The sequence below is a fragment of the Chiloscyllium plagiosum genome, chromosome 2 (genome assembly GCF_004010195.1).
Source record: "Chiloscyllium plagiosum isolate BGI_BamShark_2017 chromosome 2, ASM401019v2, whole genome shotgun sequence".
Lineage (NCBI taxonomy): Eukaryota > Metazoa > Chordata > Chondrichthyes > Orectolobiformes > Hemiscylliidae > Chiloscyllium > Chiloscyllium plagiosum.
The window spans coordinates 26700593-26727397 of record NC_057711.1 but is presented as its reverse complement, the minus strand read 5'-3'; the positions used below and the strand labels follow the sequence as shown (position 1 = coordinate 26727397).

The following is a 26805-nucleotide window of genomic DNA, read 5'->3' as shown; positions in this document are numbered from 1 at the left end:
AATTCAGCACCGCCTTCCTAACCTGAGATCTTCTTCCCGACCTCTCCGCCCCACCCCAGTCTGACCTATCACCCTCACCTTGACCTCTTTCCACCTATCACATTTCCGACGCCCCTCTCCCAAGTCCCTCCTCCCTACCTTTTATCTTAGCCTGCTGGACAAACTTTCCCCATTCCTGAAGAAGGGCTTATGCCCGAAACGTCAATTCTCCTGTTCCCTGGATGCTGCCTGACCTGCTGCGCTTTTCCAGCAACACATTTCCTACACTGAACTACCCCCAGTGGGAAAACAGAAGTACCTGTTGGTCTTAGTAGACCACTTAACCGGGTGGGTGGAAGCTTTCCTAATGTCATTAGCCACCTCAAAAGGAGTGGTGAAAACCCTCCTTGAAGATATCCTCCCGGGATATGGAATAGTGGAAAGTATAGATTCAGACCAAGGTAGCCATTTTACTTCCAAGATCTTACAAGAAGTAATGGCAAGAATTCCACACCCCTTTGGCACCCACCTTCCTCTGGGTGGGTGGAACGAATGAATCAAATCTTAAAGAAGCAATTATCTAAGCTAGTCCTAGAGACTCGATTACCATGGACAAAATGTTTAACCTATCGCATTGCTATGCATTAGGACTGTTCCTAGACATGATATAGGCCTCTCTCCTTATAAGATGTTTGGATTACTTTTTTTGGGTGGAAGAGGGGAATTACCAACTGTAGAGCTCTTCTTTGTCTGTCCTTAGGAAGAAGGGCCTGTTGACCAGATACCTCCACTTGAGTTCGACAACCGGGTGTTTGGATCCTGATCGTGACCTGGAAAGATACCAAACTCCACACGAGCTGGGAGGGACTATTCCTAACCCTCCTGACTACTGAGACAGCTATCCGGACTGCTGAGAAAGGGTGGAGTCATCACACTTCCGTCAAAGGTGCTGTGAACATCCCATTGGTGGAGTGGCACGCTCATCCTACAGACAACTCTCTGAAAGTTAAGCTGAGAAAGAGGGAATGAACTAAGATAAAAGACTCTTTTAATGTTTGATGATATATATTGTATTGATTGTAAGGGCTGCGTGGACTCACCTCTCCCTGGCACCTAAAAGATTAAGATAGGGTGATAGACAGGGTTCAGAGATGGATGGGTACTGGTATAGTATTATGACGTTAGTAGTACTAACTGTTCAAGGAAGCTGGAAAAATCACTTCACTACACTATGCCAAAATTATGCCAAACGAGGGACTTGCCAACTGTTGGGTCTGTGCAGAGGTCCCACACCATGGGATCCCCACCTCGGTAATACCGCTGACCAAAAGAGAAATGTATGATGTACAACAATTTGACTCGGGCTTAAATAATACAAAGTGGGAATCTGAAAGGAGCAAATATAACTTTGCGGGATGGTTCCCAAGGCCAGCCCTGAAAACCCAGGGTGTTATCGATAGCCTTAGAATTTCCCCACCAAAAGGAGCAGTGAATACCACCTATTTCTGTAATCGGAATGATGCCCCACCCTTTCAATTAGGAAAATCATCTTGCGTCCATACCAACTAAGCCACTGCCACGAACACTCCCCAAGTATTGAACAGGACATATTGGGTATGGGTCTGAAGGCCTATCCATTTATTCCTGGGGAAAAATACATTTGTGTGACCGAATGTGTGGAAATAAATGCATGTAATGAAATTGATGAAGCATTGCCTTAAAACAAGAAAGGCTAGAGTGGTTGCTGTTACCTTGCTTATATAGTCCCTCACCTCCGAATAGAAAAACATGAGCCCAACCTAAGAAAGGAGGGGGGGGAATAAGACGTAAGACCCGAGAGGTCCCTGAAGGAGACCACTTGCTGTGGACACTACTCCCAAACTACAGCACTACAAGGGCAGGGTTGGAAATACAGAAACTGGCGGCTGCCCTTGAAAATTTAATTAATGATACCACCGGCCAATGGGAGAAACTCAATCCCAGATATCAGCCATAACCACCGAAATGATAGCAACAAGACTAACAGCTTTACGGAATCGAATGGCTTTAGACTATCTCTTGGCCGAAAAAGGGGGAACTTGTGCGCTGATTGGTAAGGAATGCTGCACCTTCATCCCAGACACCTCTTCCATAGTGGAAGATAAGGCAGAAATAGTAAAGAAAAAGATAAGCAATATAAGAAAAATTGCGGATGAACTCCGAAAAGATGAAAGATGGTAATGGGGTGACTGGAGACTGACCGGTTGGGGAAAATGGTTAGCTAATTTAGGCAGTTGAAACTTTATTGCTGGAACAGCACAGCAGGTCAGGCAGCATCCAGGGAACAGGAGATTCGACGTTTCGGGCACAGGCCCTTCTTCAGGCCTTTCCTGAAGAAGGGCCTGTGCCCGAAACGTCGAATCTCCTGTTCCCTGGATGCTGCCTGACCTGCTGTGCTGTTCCAGCAATAAAGTTTCAACTTTGATCTCCAGCATCTGCAGACCTCACTTTCTCCAGCTAATTTAGGCATACATGTATTACTAATATTTGTAGGTTTACTGATAGGATTCAATGTGTTAAAATGGATAATGACTAAGCTGGTAATGTCTTTGGGAGGACAACAATACAAGCACGAGAAAGAGAGAGTAGCAGATTACTCCTGGAGTTTGAAAAACGCAGACTTAGAAGGACAGAAATGGCAAGATTGTGAACCTCTGCACAGTAGAGTGAAAAGAGGGCAGAAAATAAAATTGCAAAAACAACAAATGGTAAAATAAAAGAAATGGGGGAGTTGTTAGAAATGGGGTAAAGTGTTGTTTTTGCAGATATATAAAAAATACAGAAAAGGGGTACAGCAAGAGAACTATTAACTCTGCAGGTATTTAGGGAAGAGTATCTCTACTTTTCAGTGTATAATTGTGGTTAATTAAATACTAACTTTGGTGTGTAATTATTATAGCAAATAAGTTCTTTTTAAAAATTGTTTTCAGCAAAAAGCTGAGATAACCGAAATGCTTGGGCTATACAAAATGATACAAGTTAATGAAATGTCCGAGGATGGAATGTACCAGCAGAATTGAAACAAAATGTTAAACCAGATCTTGATGTACTGTCGACAAAATAATGTGTGTGTCAGCACTTACAGAGAGGAAGGTTGCCAACCTGGGGAAGGGGCCAATGGGCGTGGAGTATAGATGGGCAGAGGCAAAATACTAAGAGAGATTGGGTAATGCAGGAGTCGGGAGAGGTGACCTCACGCAGCTCAAAAGTATAGCTGTGTAGTAGTTTGAATAATCATCACTTCAATTGCTCTCTGCAATTGGGGTCCTTTCTTGCAAGATTGTAGAATAAATTGTCTTGTTTCCAGCTTTGGTGGTCTCGTCTAAATTTTATTGAATTTTGTTTCTAACACTCCCGATGTTCTATCATGAGTGTATTTAGTTACATTACTGAACATATCTAGCAGCATCTATGGAGAGAGAAATGGAGATATATTTCAAGTCCAATTTGGCTCTTCTTCAGAATTAAAATGGATCAGTAAATGATGGCTATTTATGCTGTGGACAGTGCATGAGTGCCACTAACACCTTTGTATTTTGCTCTGGGCACTTTCACCATCTATTCCACTTGCTTCTCCCAGGCCATCTATAGCATATATAATACACCATCTTCCTTTTGATTATGAAGAAGTGTAAAATCAAACTAAAAACATTCACTTTGTATCTCTCTCCACAGGGGCTGCCAGACCTGATATATTTCTCCAGAATTTCATTTCAAATTTCCATCATCTGCATTATTTTGTTTTTATTGGATATATTGCGATCTGTCTCTTCATCCAAGCCCTAAATCAGTCGAGATTGTAAATAGCTGCAGAGTAACTCATGACAGTCTTAATTACTGCCTTCCAACTTGAAAACACCCTATTTTTCTCTCTCACTCACAAATTCTCTATCTATGTTAATATATCACCCCAATTCCATGAGCTCTTATCTTGTGTATTAACCTCTCTACAACTGCTATTCTGCAGCCAAACCCTGACTTCATTGTTGCCCATGCTCCATAATTGGGGGTTACTGTTTGGTCAGAACTGACCCCATTATTGTCACCCCTCACAAAGATGTCCACCTTGGTAACAGAATGGTTGTCATGGTTACCAATGAAGTGGCTTGTGTTCCTAGCCAATTGGAGCAGAGAGAATTGAAAGGATTTGATGCTGAAGGTGGCCTCTGGATTGTGAACGTTAAAAAAAAATGGTGAGTCTCAGCAGTGTAGAACAACCCAACAGAACTAGTGTGCAAATTAGTGTGCCAGACTAATTAATGTGCCTTTATAATTTACCTTTTACCCTTAAAGATGATACAAAGATGGGCAATGAAAACTGTCAAAGCTGGAGTCACATTTAGCAGGCTAGAGCTGTCAAAAGTGCAGAATTGTTTGTCAGTTTCCCTTGCAGTGGTAAAGTTACAAATACTCTGCGGGAGGGTCCTCTGGAATTATTTCAGGCATTGATCTGCACAGGGATTGCTCAAATCTGCCTATAAAAGGACAGGCCATATATGGCTGAAAATGGTAGTGTTGCTGGGACTAGGAATATGTAACGGCAGTTGGTGCGATACTACTAACTTGAAGGTCTAGCCATTGTTTAATGACATCTATGTAGCTAACTACAGTTGGGGTCATGTAATCATAGGAAGTACGTTAGGAACATATGACCAGGAGTAATTCATTCAGTCTTTCAAACCTACTCTCCTAAGAACACAGATATGTGTGCTTTATTTGCCTCATGTGGCATTAGTTGCAGAGAGGAGAAAGGTCCTGGAATGTTAAACATAATAATCAGTGCACTTCTTAATTTTCTATGCATAATGGAGTAGAAACCTAATTAATATAATATAGTCTCATACTTTAACCCTCGAGATGATGCAAAAATAGATAATGACAACAATGATAAATATAACCAAGGAAGATGTTTTGGGAAACGATATTGTTCACTGCACTGTGATGAGAAATCCTCAAGTCATTCATTTCACATAACCTAGTCGTTAGGTGATGTGGGAGAGCAAGGGCATGGAAGGGTTCAGGTTTACAAGCCTATCACCACTCGTCCTAGACAGACAATCTGACACCAATCCTAAAATTGATGTCACAGTTTTGGGTTACTTCACTTGTTGCTAGGTTACATTACAATTGCTCCAAGAAATGGATTTCACATTCATTACAGTTCAGGATGCATTTTCTTTGAGCAAATTTTAACAGAACGGTAATGTCAATGAATTGTAATAGAGAAAGCTTACTCTGTCACAAAAGCAAGCTCCTGGAGCTGCGGGAAACCTGAAATAAAACAGGAAATGATAGAAGAACTCAGCAAGTCAGTTAAGTTTGCAGAGAAAATCAGTTAGTGTTTCAAGTCTTAGAGTCATACAGCACAGAAACAGACCTTTTAGTCCAACTCATCTATGCTGACTAAATTTCCCAAACTAAGCTACTCCCACTTGTCTGCATTTGGCCCATATCTCTCTAAAGCCTAATTTCCTATTCATGTACCTGTCCAAACGTCTTTTAAATGTTGTAACTGTACATGCATCTACCACTTCCCCTGGCAGTTCATTCCACATCAAAGCAGCCTCTGTGTAAAAAATAGAGAACTAGGAGTTCAGGTACTTAGTTCATTGCAAGTTGATTCACATGTATACAGATGGTAAAGAAGGCATTTGGCACATTTACCTTCATTGCTCAGACCTTTGAGTATCAGTGATGGGATGTCATGTTGTAGTAGTACAGTACATTGGTGAGGCCACTTTTGGAGTATTATGTACAGTTCTGGTTGCTCTGCTATAGGAAGGACACTGTTCAATTGCAAATGGCGCAGAAACATTTACCAGATTGTTGCCTAGACTGGAGGGTTGAGTTATAATGAGAAGCTGGGCAGGCTGGGACTTTTCTCGCTGAAGCTAGATGATTGGGCAGTGATCTTATAGAGCTTTATAAAACCATGAGGAGTATTGAAAAGGTGAATAGCAAATGTCTTCTCCCTTGGGTGGGGGAGTTAAAACTAAAGGCATGATTTTAATGTGAGAGGAGAAAGATTTAAAAGGGACAGTGCATATCAGCTGTATTTCCAATATTTCCTTTTTATTACCTGCCCTGTCCATAGGCCAAATTAAGTAAAGGTTTTGGAAAGGTCTTCTTTACATAGACCTTTATGGTAAGAACTGTCTGACCACCAGCTGTTATTCACATTGGCTTTGAACTGATCCAGGGCCTTGCATAAAGCAGAAAATGTTGACATTGCAACAAGAGTTCTTAGGCTGATTACTTGCCTCTTGAAGCAAGACTTTTGCTGTGGGGCACAGCCCATAGCAAAGAACTGTCCTTTTGTAATGTAGGGATGCTGTACCTCACGGAACTTGATGACCAGGAACGCAGCATATCTGAGCAAAGTACCAAAGACTACTTGCATTCAATTTAAACTGAAGGTTCTGAGTGAATAATCCATCTTGGCATTGTCTGAGGTCACTGGCATCTCTGATGTCAGTCTTCAGTTCAATTCACTCCCACAAAATGAAGAAATTGCTAAATATATTCAAAACTACAAAGACTTTGAATACTGTTAACCTTCCAGCACTGGTACTGAAGACCCTTGTTCCAAAACTAATTGTTACCCTTGCCATGTGGGTCTAGTACAGATACAACGGTGGCATCAATCCAATAATATAGAGCATTGCCCAGGTAGGTCCTGTCTTCAAAAAGCAGGACAAATGCAAACCAGCTGATTACTGTCCCATCAGCCCCCTCCCACTCCCTCACAATCATCAGGAAAGTAATGAAAATATTGGATGTCATTGACAGTGCTATCAAGAGGCAACTACACAGCAATAACCTGCAACCAATATTCAGTTCTGGTTTCACCAGGGCCACTTGGCTTCTGATCTCATTACAACCTAAGTCCAAACTTGGAGAAGAGAATGGAATTCCACAGGTGAGCTGAGATGACTGCCCTTGACATCACGGCAGCAATTGACAAATGTGACATTAGGAAACTAAGTGGGATTGTTCCCTGATGATTGCACATTGCTCAGCACCACTTACAACTGCTCAGAAACTGAAGCAGTTTATGTCCATATGTAGAAAGACCTGGACAACATTCAGGCTTGGGCTCAAAAGTGGAAATAGCATTTGCACCACAGAAGTGTCAGACAATGGTCACCTCCTACAAAAGATAGTCTATCTCCACTTCACATTCAATAGCATTATCATTATCAAATCTTCACTATCAATATCCTGAGGGCTATCATTGAACAGAAACTGAACTGAATCAGTCATACTGTGGCTACAAGTGGAGAGGCTGGGAATTCTGTAGCAAATAACTCATCTCTTGACTCCCAAACCCTGTCCACCATCTACAAGGATGTGATGTAATGCTCGCCACTTCCCTGCACCAGTGTGAATTGAACAATACTCAAGAAGATCAACACCATCCAAGACCAAAAAACTTGCCTGACTAGTATCCATCCACCAAGTTAAACATTCCCTCCCTCAATGCACAATAAAAGCAGTGTATTCTCGATACAAGATGCATTACAGTGATCCACCCAAGACCCTGTCAAAGCACATGCCAATTTTGTGACCTCTACCGCCTAGAAGGATCAGGGCAGTGATTACATGGGACAGCATCAGCAAATGTAAGTGCCGCTCCAAGCCACACACCATCCTGATTCGGAAGAACATCACCAATACATCAGTGTTGTGGTATCAACATCACAGAACATCCTTCTCGGTAGCTCTGTGAACGTACCTCCATCAGATGAACAGCAGCTGTTCAAGAAAGCAGTCATTACCACCTTTCCAAGGTCAATTAGGGATGGGCATAAATGTTGGTTCTATGATTGATATGCAGTTCCCATCAAAGAATAAAAAAGGGGATTGACAGTAGATGTCACATCTCAAGAATGAGTGGGGGATAAAAGAGCAAGACGCACAGCAGTTATAACAGGTTACTTGGAAAAATTGATTATTTTATTTCAATCAATTTGTTTCAGCTGCCACTTGACACTAAGGATTTGTTGTTTAGAATAAAGGGTGGAATTGAGTTGGAAGGAGTCATTAACAAAACAGATGGTGAGTAAATTGCTTATTTTTGATATTACGTTGACCAGTTATATAACCAACAAGGATTTTTCTATCAATTAGAAACAGTATTACCTCTTAAGTAAAACGTCCACGTGTGTTAAAACTCTGTAAAAGAAGTTTACTATTTTACCTTAGCCTTTTTGAAGTTCTGAGGAAATCCTATGTCCTTAGGCTGGCTATTTTTCAATGCATTTAGCTCATATACTTGTATTTTAAAAAAGTTACTATTTGTAAAATGTTATTTGCAACATGTGTCCTTTCCAATTGAGAGACATACCAGCAGTCTCATTGCTCAATGGTAATTATATGAAAATTCTACTACTATTATTTGCAAATAGTTCCTTATTATTTTTAATTAATCTGAATGGACAAGTTATGACACACTTCCAGAACAGATGGAACTTGAAAACATTACTCTTTGGAACTTTCCTCTCCTTCCATTCCCCTGACTCCATTCCCCGTCCTAACACCATCTCCTGTCATGAATTCACCATTAGTGAGTTTTGAGAAGCTTTGTAGCTCAGGTTGAGGTTCTGGATGTAGGTTTGCTCTCTGAGCTGGAAGGTTCGTTTTCAGACATTTTGTCACTATAGTAGGCAATATCACCAGTTTCCTCATTTCCCCTCCCCCCACCCTGTCTCAGTCAAATCCATCAAATTCAGCACCGCCTTCCTAACCTGCAATCTTCTTCCCGACCTCTCCGCCCCCACCCCAGTCTGACCTATCACCCTCACCTTGACCTCTTTCCACCTATCACATTTCCGACGCCCCTCCCCCAAGTCCCTCCTCCCTACCTTTTATCTTAGCCTGCTGGACAAACTTTCCTCATTCCTGAAGAAGGGCTTATGCCCGAAATGTCGATTCTCCTGTTCCCTGGATGCTGCCTGACCTGCTGCGCTTTTCCAGCAATACATTTCCAGCTCTGATCTCCAGCATCTGCAGACCTCACTTTCTCCTCAAAAATATCATCAGTGAGCCTGTTGTAGCACTGGTGGTATGACCTGCTTTCTATTTATGTTTGTAGGTTTCCTTGGGTTGGTGATGTCATTTCCAGTTATGTAATTTCCTGTTCTTTTTCTCAGAGGGTGGTTAATGGGGTCCACATCGATGTGTTTGTTGACAGAGTTCCGGCTAGAATGCCATGCTTCTAGGAAATCTTGTGGGTGCCTCTATTTGGCTTGTCCTAAGATAGCTGTGTTGTCCCAGTTGAAGTGGTGTCCTTCCTCATCTGTATGTTGAGTTAAGACCTGGATAGGTAAATTATCAGTTTCTCAGGGATTGAGGAGTTATGGGGAGTAAACAGGAAAGTGGTCAGCCCTGATCTTATTGAATGGTGGAGCAGGCTCAAAGGACCATATGGTCCAGTCCAGCTCCTATTTTCTTTATTATTGTGTAGACGACATCTGCAGAGCTATCTCTTCTTGAAGATAAAGAACATTGGTACATTGAAACATTTGTAACTGATTTTCTCTGAGACATCAGTGTGAATGCTCACTTTCTGGATATCTTTTAACTTTAAACATTTAAATTTTTGCTTATGTTGATGTCTACAGAATGAATATTTGAATATAATTAAGATCATGTATGTGATGTTTGCTTGTCAAATTTTGCTACAACAGCACAGTTTGGTGTGTACATATTTTTCAAAAAATTAAATTTGACGAGCTATAAAAGGATGATTGTTTATTATATATAGACATGTAATGGAAGATTTAGGCTGTTAGCTTTAGCATTGGCATTGACTGTACTTATATTTCCTTTTTCTTTATTGCATTCAGAAGAAGGAATTAAAGCAGGTTTTACAGAAGCTATTAATGAGTTGATTGCTAAAGTAAATTCACAGGCTTTTGGTCTAAGTGATTTCGATAGCCCACTGTTCATTTGGCCTAAAACACATACCAGCACTCGTTCTTCAAGACTGCAAGAGGATACTCAATGCAAAGCCATCTTAAAATATGTTCTGTAAGTAGCAGAAAGGAATCTATTAAATACCTCAGTTTGTCTTTGATGCTGAGTCAGTTTTGATTATGATTTCAATAAAGTTTGTGGTACATGTGTTAAGCTTTCCTATTGGCACCTAACTTGAACATTTCATCATTCAAGTTTGATTTTGTCTTTTTAATTATGGATTGTAGAGAGGCTTTGGGTGGAATTTTCTCCTCTGTGTGGTGGAGAACATGATTGCAAGCAAGTGACTTAGTTGGGGAAGAGTGTAAAAATTCAAATTCTCACCATCAAGAAAACTCTCCTGAGGGGGTGGGGGGGTGATGATGCTGCTCCTTTAACAAGGTTATGTTCTCCTTACCTTTTCAGAGAGATTGTTAAAGACACAGACTCTAAAATGTCTGGAATTGGATGGATTTAGAGCCAGTTTAAATGTAGCTAACAGATACTGCCTCATAAAAGGCTTTCAAGTTTAAAAAAAACACTTGTACATTGAAAGTAAGTGGCCAGTGCTCCCAGCTCAGCTTTTCTCTGGTTTTAGCAGGTAGGAAATTGTGAAGCTGCTGGACCCAAAGACGCAAGTCCATGCTGGTACTCTCTCTTTGATGTCTCTCCTGGAATAACCCAGTGTTTGAATTTACCTTTTGTGCCAAGAGATGTTTATATGATTATTGAAAGTATTTGGAACAGCATTATTAAATTGGGATAATCTGTTAAGTTTCGGATAGGTTCAGTTATTCTGTATACTATTCTCTTTTGTTTGTGTTTCACTTGGTAATCTTGTAAATAAATTCTGTTTTGTTTAAAACTAAGTGGTTGGGCCAGTCACATCATTCCTGGAATCTCCACTTTACACCTGCTGAAAACAAGTAGCAAAGCTAGGATCTGGGCTACTTTCTTGAAAGCTTTTAAGCGGGGTCTGTCCTGGTCCATAACAGGTGTGAGTTGAGAACTTTGTCATTGTCTGGCAAGCAGCTTATTTCCGTGTATTTGCATCTCTTTACTATTCCAATATGCCATATTAACACTGCACATCCACTTTTCTCCTCCACAATCAAGAAAGGTGACATCACAAAAACTCAGTGCCAGCCATCAATCTCATTTTTGTATGGAACTGCCTCTTATGTACAAGGTGCCTCCATTGTCAATGGCCATACACTTCCTCAACCCTTCATTCACACTATTTTGCATCAGCAAAGCACCAGCCTCACAACATCATGTTTGGTTTTGTCCCAACACAGCCATGTAATTTGGAATTAAGGGACAACTAAGATTTGCATGTTTATAGCAGGCGATTTTGTGCTGAGAATGACAAGATATCCACACTGCTCTGAAGTGCCCTATTATCCGACAGCACGTCAAACTAATTTGTGACATTGAAGCCACATTTTGGGGATCTCCAAGATATCTTAGGAGATTCTGTGATCAATATAGTACTTTAACATTCAGATGCCCCTGTTGCTTTCCATGATCCTCAGCACATACAGACTTGGCCACAACCTCTTTCAAACCTAGCTCAAGACACCTTTATGCAATATACAGTTGGACACAGATCTATGATCCAATGCTACTCACACTTCCACCAAGATTACAGTCCAGCAGGCAATAGGCTCTTCTGAAGATGAAGTTTCAATGCCTGAAACTCTCCAGTGTGGCCCAGACCTGATGTCCCACATCATTGTTGAATGCCGTGCTCTTCCCATTTTATCCAACAACGAGAGATGCATGTTCATGTAATAGGCAGCAAGAGCAATGAGGATGAAGTTGAGGGTGATGGTCAGGACATTAACCAGGAGGGTTGTCCAGAAGAGGAAGACTGAGCAATGTTTTCGAGGACCTGAGAGGCCAGAGGGCAGATATCACTGTCTTTCTTGCAGCATTACAGGACGTACCTTTTTACAGTACAGAGAGCACTCACTCATGCTACTATTTCTACCAAGGCTGGATGTATCTGCTGGGGTTACTGCAATCAGCTAACGACTCTCCAATACTCCAACACCATCAGCACCTCAAGACCTTCCTTTATGAAGTGGCAGTATGCTTTATTTCTTCAATATGTCTCAGTTTATAGTAGAGCAAGATAATGTGAGAGGCGAGAGACATTTTCTCGCTTCCAGCACCTAGAATAGTATGCAGACAGGCTTTAATTATGTTGTCTGAACCTTGGAACACAGAAGGTAGCTTCCATCTTGCTGACCACACAATTCACCAAGTAATGTTCCCAATTCTTTTTTTTAGATTCCCTACAGTATGGAAACAGGCCCTTCGGCCCAACAAGTCCACACCAACCCTCGGAAGAGCAACCCACCCAAACCCATTCCCCTACACCTAACACTATGGGCAATTTAGCATGGCCAATTCACCTAACCTGCACATCTTTGGACTGTGGGAGGAAACCGGAGCACCCGGAGGAAACCCACACAGACAGGGAGAATGTGCAAACTCCACATAGACAGTTTCCTGAGGCGGGAATTGAACCCAGGTCCCTGGCGCTGTGAGGCAGCAGTGCTAACCACTGAGCCACTGTGCCGCCCATTCTCACTTACATGAATAGCGAGGTGAGAAGCACAGAAGTGTGCAATATAACTCAATGCAGACTATGGTGGCACATACACCAAGCAACTTGCTCATTTTTGTTATTCACATGGGCATCGCTGGCTGTTCAGCGTTTGTTACCCATCCCTAGTTGCCCTTGAGAAGGTGGTTGTGTGCTGCCTTCTTGAACCACTGCAGTCCATGTGCTGTAAGTAGATCCACAATGTCCTTAGGATTTTGACCCAGTAATAGTGAAGGAATAGTGATATATTTCCAAGTCAGGATGGTGTGTGGCTTGGAAGGGACTCTGCAAGTGGTGGTGTTCCCACGTATCTACTGCTCCCATGTCCTTCTGTAACGAAGTGGTTGTGAGTTTGGAAAGTGCTATCTGAGGATCTTTGGTGAATTTCTTGAAGATAGTACACATTGCCGCTACTGAGTGTCGGTGGTGGAGGGAATGAAAATTTGTGGATGTGGTTCAATCAAATGGGCTGTGTCTTGGCTGGTGTCAAACTTCTTGATTGTTGTTGGAGCTGCACCCATCCAGACAAGTGGGGAGTATTCTATTACAATCCTGACTTGTACTCTCTGAAAGGCTGACAGGCTTTGGAGAGTCAGGAGGTAAGTTATGAACAATAATATTTCTTGCCTCTGACCTGTTCTTGTAACCCTTGTAACCATTGTAGTTATAGGATGGGTCCAGTTGAGTTTTCCTTGATTCAACCTGCCAAAGACTTCTCATGTCCCCTCCTGGCTCTTCGTTGCCCTCTCTTTAGGTCCTTCCTGGCTAACTTGTAACTCTTAAGCACCCTAACTGAGCCTTCATGTCTCATTTTTATGTAAGCCTTCATCTTCCTCTTGACAAGAACCACAGCTCCCTCACTTGACTACTTCCTCCCTGTCTGACAGGTACATTTTTATCAAGGACAGGCAGTAGCTGTTCCTTGAACAAGCTCCACATTTCAATTGTGCCCATCCCTTGAATTTGCCTTCCCCATCCTACGTATCCTAAATCTTGCTTAATCACATCATAATTGCTTTTTCCCCAGTTTTAACTCTTGCACTGCTGTATATACCTATCCCTTTCAATTGTTAAATTAAAAATAAGCAAATTGTGATCACTATCACCAAAGTGCTAACCTACCTCCAAATCTAACACCTGACCTGGCTCATTACCCTGTACCAAATCCAATGTGGCCTCACCTCTTGTTGGTCTATCTACATACTGTGACAGGAAACCCTCCAGCACATATTGGACAAAAACTGACTCATCTAAAGTTTCCAGTCACTATTTGAAAAGTTAAAGACCCCATAACGACTACCCTGTTACTTTCGCCTCTATTCAGAATCATCCTTGCAATCCTTTCCTCCACATCTCTGGAACTCTTTGGAGGCCCAAAGGAAACTCCCAAAAGGGTGACCTCTCCTTTCCTGTTTCTAACCTCAGCCCATACTACCTCAGTAGACAAGTCCTCATCAAACGTCCTTTTTGCCCTGCTTTTTGAGGACAGGTCATAACTGGTCAATTTTCCACATTGTTGGGTAGATGCTAGTGCTGTGACTAATGTGGAATAGTCCGACTATTTTTTGAGGAGGTAAATAAATCCATATCACACTATAGAAAAAATGCGATTGCACCAGACAGAGTGCAGAGGCCATTCACCAGGATGTTGCTCCGGCTGGAGCATTTCTTTGAAGAGAGACTAGGTAGATTGGACAAAGACAAAACTTGTTGGAGAAACTCAGCAGGTCTGGCAGTATCCATGGAAAGCAGAGTTAATGCTTTGACCCAATTCTTCAGATAACTTGGGCTTGTTTTCCAAAAGGCAGCAAAAGCTGAGTGGGCACCTGATTGACATCTACAAAATTATAGGGAAGATAGATAGGGTTGTTAGAAATAAGCTTTCCCCTTTTGTAGTGGGGTCAGTTGCCAATAGGCATAGATAGTAAGGGACAGGAAATTTAGACGTGATTCAATGAGAATCATTTTTCACCTAAAGAGTGATGAGTATTTGAAACTCACTGCTTGAAAGGGTGACAGAGGCAAATTCAGCACAACATTTAACGGTTATTTAGATGGACACATGAAACTCCACAGCATACAAGTTGATGGGCCAATTTGATATGTGCTTAATGCCACGGATGCAATGGGCCTTTTCCCATGCTGTAATGCTCTATGACTTTATGATTCTATAATCATAAGGCTGTTAGACTAGTAGAACTCTGAAAAATTAAGAGTATAATTAAATTAGAGCTGGTTTTAAAACGAAAAAGTCAGTATAAATGTGGAACATGTGGCAAAACATAGGAAAAACTGAACTCTTCCTTTCCCTTATAGACCAGGCAAGGTGCACAAGTACATTTTTAAATGACCTCATTGTCTCTATAGCTCAAGGCCAAAATTGTAGCCTTACAGCATTTTGATAACTGCTCCATTTTCTGCCTCTTCATAAAGGTTATCAGCACACATCAATTTGTTAGGAATATTAGTCTATTCTAGAACCTTTCACAACCTCAGAATGACCCAAAGCATTTTGAAGACTTTTTAAGGTGCAGCCAAGTAATTCATGTTATAACATAGGAAAGCAGACACAATTTCGACCTATTGCTGCTGTGTGCTGTGAGGATTAAAGTTCTGATAAGACCACTTCCTTTGAATTTATTTAATTACAAATCAAGAATTTTGTAGAACTTGCTATGTATCTTGTGAATTTAGTTTTGGCATGCATTGTTGGATTATAAAGACAAGTCAGTGGCATTATATTGAGAAAAATGCTCAGAAAGACCATGCAGACACGATGGGCTGAATGGCCTCCTTCAACACCAAAGCAGTTCTGTGACTCTGTGTGGAGAAAACTGAATCCATGCAATCTACATCGCATCAGATGACTTGTGGCACTCCCCATCCTATTATCATGATGGTGTGTGGTGCTCTATCATATTGTATCTAATTATGTTTATTCTGTAGGAGTTGATGAGAATAAAGGAAGCCTTGATCTTCAAACATTACTAGCAGCTTTTACACAGATAGAAATGAAAAAGACCATTTTGTTTAATTCACCCTAGTTAACATTGGTATCAAATGCAAGAACAAAATGAATCATGTTTATTTATGTGCTGCCTTATCACAGTTTACATTTTTTTTATTCCAGGGCTGAAGTCAGTGAGCTACTAAGAAAGGCTTCCAAAAAGAAATTCTTAAGGGTTGTACCTCTGGTAGGCATACATACTTTATTATTTTAGATTTTAAGGATTTTTTTTGCTTTCTCAAATACTTCTGATGAGGAACATCTGTAATGATTTAATGTGACAGCAGCTAGCCCATCCTTGGAGCAAAATGCTACTGCCATTGACAAACCTTCAACATAACAGGCAAGTGCTGCCACATCAATTGTACAGACTAATGCAATCAATGCATTGTCAGTTTCAAGAAAGGAACTAAATTGAGTGGAGGTTTCACAAGCTTCATTACTTGTTTAAAATTGATCTTGCACTGATCTCACATTTTTCTCTTGGATGGACTAAGCTGTATTCGGGTTTCCTGAGTTGTAAGAGAGACCTTCTTAAAAGTGACTATAACATGAATACTTTTAGGCTGATTGAAGTTTTTTTTCTGCAAATCAGATTCAGTTTTGTGTATTCGTGTGCTTTCTTCCATTTTTGTCACTGTCCGAGACTTCTCTCTGCAAGTCTTACTACTTAATGCAATATCAACCATTTTGTTTGCAGCAATAACAAAAAAGGTCAGGATGGGAACTTCCTGATTGAGTTTCAATGTCAACAGCAGTTACTTACTGAGAGGACAGAAATACAGCAATTCCTGAATTTCATATAGACTAACTCAAACAGTCCCTTGGAGTCAACTCCACCCTTGGGTGGGCATAAACATTTCAGTAAAAAATTTATGTAATTCTTCTCAAAATCTGCTCACATTTTGGTTTTCTTTATTCATTCATGGGACAAAGGTGTCGCTTATGGGGCAGCATTTATTGCCCATACCTAATTGCCCAGATGGCAAATAAGAGTCTATCACATTGCTGTGGATCTGGAGTCACATGTAGGCCAGAACAGGTAAGAATGTCCCCAAAAGACATTAGTGAATCAGATGTTACCATAAATTATCACAAACATTGGTTTTTGGGACTCAAGAGTAGAAATCTATTGGTATATGTTATCTTGCCTAATGTTAAAAGCTCAGTGCAGTTTGTCATATTCATAGTTTGTAAGGTCTTTTTTGTAGTTTCTAGTTTCTAAGGACTGTTTTCTATAGTGATAAGAAAAGGGTCTGAGAGAAGTTGGTATTATTTGTTATTAAGCATTTTGCAAAAGGTTTAATTTAAAGGGGTAAGTCATGGCAGGAGAGCTCAAAGCCATTGTATGCTTCTCCTGCTCTATACAGGAAGCTTGGGCCAGCATGTCTGCTGGAAGTGTTTCCAGATGCAATTCCTGGAAACTTGAGTTTCAGAGATGAAGTGGTATCTGCGAAACTGAGAGAATCAGGAAGAGCATGCAGAGAGAGGTGGTCACATCGCAGGCTATAAATGACCATCAGGCAGAGTAAGAGGAGGTCTAGGAAGACAATGCAGGAATCCCCTGTGGCCATTTCCCTAAAAACAGATAAAGCACTTTGGGTACAATTGAAGGGAATAGCCTGTCAGGGGAAAACAACAATAGTCAAATTCATGACACCATGATTGTCTCTGCTGCACAGGGGAGGAGCAGAGTGTGGGGAAATGCAATAGTCATAGGGAATCCAATTGTAAGGGTAATAAATAGGCCACAAATGATTTTCAAGGTGGTATGTTACCTTCTAGGTGCTAGGATCAAGGATGCATCAGAGTCACTACAGGACATTTTGAAGGGGGAGGATGCACAGCCAAAAGATGTGATAAACATCGGTACCAATGATAGAGGTCCTAAAAACGGAATTTAGGGAGTTAGGAAGCAAGCTGAAGATCGCACCTCAAAGATAGTGATCTCAGGATTATTTCCAGTGCCACGCGTTAGCCGGTGTAGAGATAGCAGTGTATGTCATATTAGCTTATTGCTAAAGAGATGGTTTCAGATTCAGAAACATGAATTTACAAAAGGGATTTCCTGCTTGACAAATCTAATGAATTCTTCAAAGATATAACTAGCAGAGCTGATCAGAGGAGCCAGTACATGTGATTTACTTTCAGAAGGCTTTCGACAAAGTCCCACATAAGAGATTAATGCGTAAAGTTAAAGCGCAAGGAACTGGGAATAGAGTATTGCAATGGATAGCAGACAGGAAACAAAAAGCAGGAATGCATTGGTCTTTTTCTGAAATGCAGGCAGTGACCAATGAAGTATCACAGTGATCAGTACCAGGACCGCAGCTATTCACAATGTATGTTAGTGATTTAGATGAGAAACTGGGTGGAAGGGTGAGAAGTGACAAGGATTCAGAGATGTTGCAGTGTGATTTGGACAGGCTAAGTGATGGGCAAATGCATGGCAGATGGAGTATAATGTGGATAATTGTGAGGTTTTCCTCTTTGGTAGCAAAAGTAAGAAGATGGATTATTATTCAAACAACTGTAAATTGATATAAGGGAATATTCAATAATACTTGGGTATCCTTGCTCACCAGTTGCTGTAAGTATGTGTACAGATGCAGCAGATAGTAATAAAAGGAAACTGTATGTTGGCCTTCAAAGTAAAAGGATTTGAGTACAGGAACAAGCATGATTTGCTCCAATTATACACGGCAGTGATGAGCCTGTATCTAGATTATTGTGTGCACTGTTGGTCTCTTTACCTGAGGAAGGGTGCATGTAGAGGGAATGCAGGGTAACCAAATTGATTCCCAGGATGGCAGGAATGATACATCAGATGACATTGAGTCATTTAAGATTGTATTCACTGGAACTTAGAAGAATGAGGGAGGATATCTCATAGAAACCTATAACATTCTAACAGGACTAGATAGGTTAGATGTAGCAATAATGTTCTTGATAGTGGGGGATTTCAGTACGAGGGATTATAGTTTAAGGATAGGGGGAAAATGTTGAGATGAGGAGACATTTATTCCTAGAGCGTGGTAAGCCTTTGGAATTCACTATCACAGAAAGTGGTTGAGCAAAGCATTGTATATTTTCAAGAATGAGGTAGATGCCGCACTTGTGGCTAACTAGATCAAGAGATATGAGGGGAGGTCAGGAAGAGAGTATTGAATTTGATGATGAGTCATAATTATTTTGAACAGTAGATTAGACTTGATCAAATGGTCTACTCCTGCTCCTATCTTCTTTGTTTCTATGTTAGAAGATTACTCTAGCAGTGGGAGTGCACACCAACACATTCTGAGTCTAGGCATCCATTTTTTGAGCACCATACTGCTTCACACATTACTTAATGGCTTTGCATTCAATGACTCATCAAATTTTCTAACTTTACAACCCTGAACAATAGCTGTAATTTGAACATAACTGTTTTTAACTTTTCAGAAAGTCATAAACCTAGAGATTCACTTTGAGATGACTAGGCCTGAACACCTCCAAAAGATTGTTGTGCAGCACAATAAGATGCCATGTATCCACTTCAAGCTGACACTTCCAATCGATGTGGTAGTATTTGTGAATCCAGAGGAACCATGGGGAAAGTATGTATTCTCCTAAGCATTGAATGATTTCTTAGGTCATTTACTGTGTAAACATAATCTGTGAGCAACTGTTGGACAGCATGTCTTCGCTTTCTGCCTCCATAATATTATAAGTGAAATATTTGCTGCTGCTTTGTTTGGTTTTATTGAGGCACTTGTTGGATACTTATGCCAATGACTGCCTTCTCTGGAGGTAAAAATCTCCATTTATTTCAACTCTTTGGCAATTTTATTGGAGATTTAAAAAAACTTCTCTTATTATTTAGTCAAATTTAGTCAAAAGGCAAAAGAAGTATATGTTAGTTTGAGGAAGGTAAAATCGAGCAGGCCTTTGAGGAAAATAAGGAAAGCAGGAAATTACTCAAGTAGGGAATTAGGAGAGCAAAAAGTGGCCATGAAATGACTTTGGCAAGTAGGGTTAAGGAGAATCCCAAGATATTCTATAGATACATTAAAAACAAGAGAATAGCTAGGGATAGATTGGAAATGAAAACAGAACTGAAGAAGGATCACTGGAACTGAAAAGTTAACTCTGTTTTCTCTCCACAGATGTTGACAGATCTGCTGAGTTTTTCCAGAAATTTCTGGGTTTTTTCTGATTTCAAACATCTGCAGTTCTTAGTGTTTTTTTTAAACAGATTAGAGTTGTTTTCCTTAGAGTGCAAGCAAATTGTGAGGCAACGTGATTGAAGATGCAGAAAATTATGAGGAGCACAGAAAGGAGAGACAGGAAGAAACCTTGATGGGGGGTTCAATGACCATAGGGCGTAGATTAAAGGAAAGGGAAAGACAGTTTAGAGGAGATGTGAAGCAAAACCTTTTCACCCAGAGGGTGATGGGAATTGGAACTCAGTGCCTTTAAGGATGGTAGGGGCAGAAACCCTCATAATACTTAAGAAATATTTAGATGTACACTTGCAATGTCAAAGCTTACAAGGCTACAGGCCAAGTGCTGGGAAATGGGACTAAAATAGTTGGGTGGTCATTTCTAACTAGCACAATCGCAATGGGCCAAAGGACATTTTTCCATTTTATAGATCTCTCTGACTCCATGAGATTCTAAACTTGCATACCAATTGAAGAGTAACTTACATCCCAAATACTCACACTTCCTGTTTCTTCCTAACCTATGGGAGGGCAATGTTCCCTCTAAGCAGCATGGCCACACAACTGCTGGGGTTTCTGTGCAAACCGAACCCCGTGATAACATGTTGGCTTCTGACGTGCAAGGACCTTGAAGATCCACACAGCAGAGAAGGAAGCATTGTCCCTCTGCAGCACTGTCACAGCCACTCCTTCTACAGGTAGCTCTCCGAAAATGCCATAGTTGCGGTCCAGCAAAATCTCGCTTAATAGATAATCACTTAATATAAATAATGCAGCCTATGGGTAAAGTGGGGTTAGGGGCAGACCAGCAAAAAAAATCACACACGAACGCTCACAAATCACCTAAAGGTCTAACACAAAGTATAGCACAGCCTGAATGAAGGTTTAAATCATATTTATTAACGGTGGCTCAGTGATTAGCACTGCTGCCTCACAGCACCAGGGACCCGGGTTCGATTCCAATCTTGGGCGACTGTCTGTGTGCAGTTTGCACATTCTCCCCGTGTCTTTGTGGGTTTTCTCCAGGTACTCCGGTTTCCTCCCACAATCCAAAGATGTGCAGGTCAGGTGAATTGGCTATGCTAAATTGCCCATAGTGTCAGGGGTAAATATAGGGGAATGGGTCTGGGTGGGTTGCTCGTCGGAGGGTCAGTGTGGACTTGTTGAGCCAAAGGGCCTGTTTCCATACTGTAGGGAATCTAGTCTAACAAAACAAAGGTAAATTTAACACACAACATTTAAAAATGTAAGAAAGCTGCTCTCTGTACAGTACCTCTCAGAAAGCTGCTCTGTTAGCAACTGACACTGGCGCACGTGCAGAATGGTGCAAATCCCTCTGGAATCATTCTATTGTGAACAGAGATAAGTGTTCTTGAAAATACCGTTCCCTAATTCTTCAGCGACGCTATAGCCAAATTGTGCTACCAAAACACACATTATCCCAGAACTGCCTGTACTTTCTTTCCTTACCTGACTGCCCTGATCAATCTGAACTGAATTTACCTATCCTAATATGGGAACAATCTGTATCAGGAGAGCTTTACAAATGGCAGACAGGACCAGTTCTGGGGAACAGAGTTACACACTGAGAAAAGCCCTACAGCCCAATAAGTCTGTGCTGGTTAAAAACAAGTGTGGAAATGCTTTATAAGTTTGGTATGTTTTAATACAGTGATTGATGAAAGTACTTTGTTTTGAAAAAGCAACTGAGCAATTTGGCTAGCACAACTGAGCAAAAGCAAATTGGCCAGCACAGGAAATTTCTCTTCACATATCTGTTTCCCTGAATTGTTAGAAATTCCCAGGCCTCACCACTGGATTTATGGATGGGAAGGAGGGATGGTTAGTATAAAATTATGTGGGTGCCCTTTTTGCCATTTTCCTGTGTGCCCTCAATCTGACTGAAATTTTACAAGGATAAGTGAAGACTTGATCACTTTGGCCTCAGCTGAAGCCCTTGAATATCTTAATTCTGGCCACATAAGAGCCTTTTTACGTCTGGCCTCAATTTTGAGAATGCTAAGATATCAGGAGTTGGGAAGAAGCCTGACTATTTACCCTGGTAAAAACGAGGCCCAGCACCTCCATATCCTCGGCAGAGTGGGAGGGGGAGTTGAAATCTATTTACCCTGTTTGGACCTCAGGTGAGAAAGACATCTTTCTCACCATTTCTGATTTCCTCATCAGACCGGTCAGCAGAGTGACGAAGAACCAAGGAACAGTAAGCGCCAACCATTCCATTACTCTCATGTTTCCTCCTTCCCTCCTCCTTTAACCAAAACAAAAGATGAGAGAGAGATTAAGACAGACTATTAGGAAATTTCTTGTAGCCTAGAGGATATTTAATTGGCTTGTAAAAATTACACTGTAATTTAAGGAACCAGTCAGTGCAGCTAGTTGGTATAAGTGTGGGCTTAGGTGAATACTGGGCTTGAGTAAGGCAAGCAGGCTAAAGGTAAGATAAGATTCTTTTATCTTTCTTAGTGTAAAAGGGCAGTGGTGTGTGCTCCTTCTGCCAGATGTGGGAGATCAGGGAGGTGTCTACTGTCCCTGGCAACTATGTTTGCAGGAAGTGTGACCAGCTGAAACTCCTCGCAGACTGCTTTGTTCCGTTGGAGTGGCAGTTGGACACACTGACGAGCATACAGGGACAGAGGGTGTGATAGGCACTAGTTACAGGGAGCAGGCTACACCAGAGGTTCAATCAGATAGATTAGTGACCACCATAAGCCTCCTGTGGCTATTCCTCTCACTAACAGGTATACCATGTTGGATACTTTTGTAGGGGTTTGGGGAATAGCCTGTTAGGGGAATATAACAACAGTAACTAGACCTGTGGCACCACAACTGGCTCTGCTGTAGAACATGGCCAGGCAAGATCCAAGTGAGTGGTGGCGTTTGGGGACTCACTACTTAGGGGCACAGACTGGCATTTCTGTGGCCTCGTTCGAGACTCCAGAATGGTGTGCCGCCTCCATGGTCTTAGGGTCAAGGTCATCTGTGAGCAGTGGCATGAAATTCTTAAGGGGGAAGGTGAGCAACCAGAGGCTATAGTGCACATTGGTACCAATGACATAGGTAGAAAGGAGGATGAGGTCATGTGCAGTGAGTCCACGGAGTTAGTAAAGAGGCTGAAGAGCAGGACCTCGAGGGTAGTAATCTCTGGGTTACTGCCAGTGCCACATGCTAGTGAGGCAAGGAATAGAAAGGTAGGAGAGATGAATGTGTGGCTAAGGAGCTGATGCAGGGGGCAGGGTTACAAGTTGTTGAATCATTGGGACCTCTTTTGGGACAGGGGTGACCTGTACAAGAGGGATGGGTTGCACATAAACTGGAGGAAAACCAATGTCCTGGCAGGGAAGTTTGCTAGTGCTATTCAAGAGGGTTTAAACTAGAGTGGCAGGGGAACCAGAGCAGCAGGTCAACAAGTGGAGGGTATGAAGAGAAGGTAGATGTTAAGTCCAGTGAATCAGAAAGAAAGGATACACAGAGAAAGTAAAGGGACACAATGGTAGTAATGGGCTGAAGTGTGTTTATTTCAATGCAAAGAGTATCATAGGTAAGGCAGATGAGCTTAGAGCCTGGATAAGTCAAGGGACTATGATGTTGTGGCCATTACAGAAATTTGGTTGACAGAGGGACAGGACTGGCTGCTCAATATTCCAGTGTTTATTTGTTTTAGACGAGATAGGGAGGAAAGTGAAAGAGGTGGATGAGTTGCATTACTAATCAGGAAAAATGTCATATCTGCACTCAGAGAGAACATGCTAAAAGGCTCATCCACTCAGGCAATATGGGTAAACCTCAAAAATAGGATGGGTGCAATCACTCTGATAGAATTATACTGTTGGCCCCCCAACAGCCACGGAAATATTGAGAAACAAATATGTAGGTAGATTATGGAAAGATACAATAAAAACAGAGTTGTCATAGTGGGTGACTTTAACTTCCCCAAAATTAACTGGGACTCCCTTAGAGCAAGAGGCTTAGACGGGGTAGAATTTGTTAAGTACATCCAAGAAGGTTTCTTGATACAGTATGTGGATAGTCCAACTAGAGGACGGGTCATACTGGACCTTGAACTGGCTAATGAGCTTGGCCAAGTGACTGATCTTTCAATGGGACAGCATTTTGGAAATAGTGGTCACAACTTCTTTAAGACAGTTTTAAGATAGCTATGAACAAGTCAGGACCTTGCAAGAAGGTACAAAATTGGGGGAGGGCAAATTATGTCAGTATTAGGCAGGAGCTAGGGATGGTTAATTGGGAGAAGCTGTTATCAGGCAAGCCCACATTTTAAAGACCTGCTGATGAGAGATCAAGTCCAGAATGTTTCAGTAGGGAAGAAGGATAAGGTAGGCAAGGTAAGGGACCCTTGGATAACAAGGAAGGTTGTGAATTTAGTCAAAGGGCAAAAAGAAGTTAGCAAGTTTTGAGAAGATTTGTAGCTCAGGTTGAGGTTCTGGATGTAGCCACCAGGATACATGAACAACATCTAGCCACAAAACTAGTATCCTTACATACAGATGAGGAAAGACACCACTTTGGCAGGGACAACACATCCACCCTAGGACAAGCCAAACAGAGAGACACGCGAGATTTCCGAGAAGCATGGTATTCCAACCGGAACTCTATCAACAAACACATTGACTTGGACCTGACTTACCAACCACTGAGCAAAAGAACAGGAAATGACATCACAATAGGAAATGACATCACCACAAGAAATGACATCACCAATCCAAAGAAACCCAAACATATAAATAGAAAGCATGAATCATCACCAGTGCTTCATCTGGAGGCTCACTGAAGATGTTACCTAGTATGGTGGCAAAATTTCTGAAAATGAACCTTTCAGCTCAGTGAGCAAACCTATATGCAAAAAGTATATGTTAGGTTTAGGAAGCTAAAATCAGACAGGGCCTATGAGGAAAATAAGGAGTGCAGGAAAATACTCAAGTAGGGAATTAGGAGAGCAAGCAGGGGCTATGAAATGACTTTGGCAAGCTTGGTTAAAGAGAATCCCATGGTATTCTATAGATACATTAAAAGCAACAAAATAACTAGGAAGAAGGTAGGACCACTCAAGAATAAAGGAGGGAACTTGTGCTAGGAAGCAGAAGATGTGGGTGAGATTCTTAATGAGTACTTTGCGTCAGTATTGACCCAGAAGAAGGATATCAATGATAGTGAGAATTGTGTAGAGCATGCTGTTATGGGCCAAGCCAGACCCCCTCAAAATTTCAAGAAAATACCTCGGATCTTAACTTTGCTAGCTGTTTTCAGCAGGTGTAAAGTGGAGATTCCAGGAATGATGTGACTGGCCCAACCACTTAGTTTTAAACAAAACAGAATTTATTTGCAAGATTACTGAATGAAACACGAACAAAAGAGAACAGAATATAGAACAACCTAACCTAACCTAACTGAAAACCCGATAGATTATCCCAACTTAATGATGCTGTTCCAAATATTTGCAATAATCCCCATAAACACCCCTTTACAAAAAAAGGAAAAATCAAGTTCTTCCAGGAGAGATGTCAGAGAGAGAGAGGAACAGCATGGACCTGCTTCTTTGGATTCAGCAGCTTCACAACTAACAGCCTGCTAAAACCAAACCAAACCCAACCAGAGAAAAGCTGAGCTGGGAGAACTGGCCACTCCCTTTTCATTGTACAAGTTTTTTTTACACTTAAAAACTTCCTCAAGTAGATAAACCCCAGACATTTCGGAACCTGTGTCTTTATGATCTCTTGAAAAAACATCTAAGGACAACATAACCTTGTTAAAGGAGCAGTATCATTACAATGCAAATATGCTAGGCCATTTTGAGATCAAGAAAGAAGTGGCATTGGATCTCTTGACGAGCATTAAGGTTGCAGGAGGCTGGTAACCAGAACAGCAGATCAGAAAGTGGAGGGATTGAAAAGTCAACAAATGGAGGGAACTGAAGGGAAGGTAGATGTTAGGACCAGTAAATCAGAAATAAAGGACAGGCAGAGACAGGTACATGAACATGATGATACTGATGGTCTAAAATGTGTTTATTTCAATGCAAGGAGTATTATAGGTAAGGCAGATGAGCCTGGATCAGTACATGGGACTCCGATGTTTAGGCCATTACAGAGACTGGCTTGAGTGAGGGACAGGACTGGCTGCTAACGTTCCAGGGTTTCATTGTTTTAGATGAGATAGAAAGATAAAAAGAAGTGGAGGAGTTGCATTACTAATCAGGGAGAATGTCACATCTGCATTCAGAGAGGACATGCTGGAGGGCTTATCCATTCAGGCACTATGGGTAGAGCTCAAAAAAATAAGATGGGTGCAATCACTCTGATAGGATGGTATCCACCCCAGGTTATTGAGAGAGGCAAGAGAGGAGATTGCTGACTCCTTAACCAAGATCTTTGTATCCTTGTTAGCCACTGGAAAGGTACCGAGGACCGGCGAGTAGCTAACACTGTTTGTCTGTTTAAGAAGGGAAACAGGGACAATCCAGCAAACTATAGAACGGTGAGTCTCACATTGGTGGTTGGGAAGCTTTTGGAGAGAATTCTTAGGGATAGGATTTCCGCACATTTGGAAGAACATAGTCTAGGGGTAGTCAGCATGGCTTTGTGCAGGGCAGGTTATGTCTTAGCAAGTTGATTGAATTTTTCAAGGAGGTGATAGAGGTGATCGATGAAGGTAGAGCAGTAGATGTTGTTTACATGGTTTTTAGTAAGGCTTTTGACAAGGTCTCCCATAGTAGGTTCATCCGAAAAGATTAAGATGCATGGGATCCACGGTAACTTGGCCACATGGATTCAGAATTGGCTTGCCCACAGATAACAAGGGATAGTGGTGGAAGGGTGTTTTTCAGATTGAAAGTCTGTGACTAGTGGTGTTCTGCAGGAAATCATCCCAGGATTTCTGCTGTTTGTGATATATATAAATGACTTGGACGAAAATGTAGATGGTGGGTTAGTAGATTTACAGACAATACAAAGGTCCGCGGGAGTTATGGA

The 26805-nt window shown here is 41.5% G+C and overlaps 1 protein-coding gene across 1 annotated transcript in view; it reads left to right on the top strand.

Annotated features, from left to right (window-relative positions):
* Positions 1-26805, top strand: part of LOC122565346 (ufm1-specific protease 2-like) — a 62008-nt gene that overhangs the window by 11870 nt on the left and 23333 nt on the right. The window contains exons 2-5 of the mRNA XM_043721222.1: positions 7998-8076; positions 9867-10050; positions 15720-15783; positions 19038-19192. Of these exons, the coding sequence (XP_043577157.1) occupies positions 7998-8076; positions 9867-10050; positions 15720-15783; positions 19038-19192 (482 nt within the window). The remainder of the gene's footprint in view (positions 1-7997; positions 8077-9866; positions 10051-15719; positions 15784-19037; positions 19193-26805) is intronic.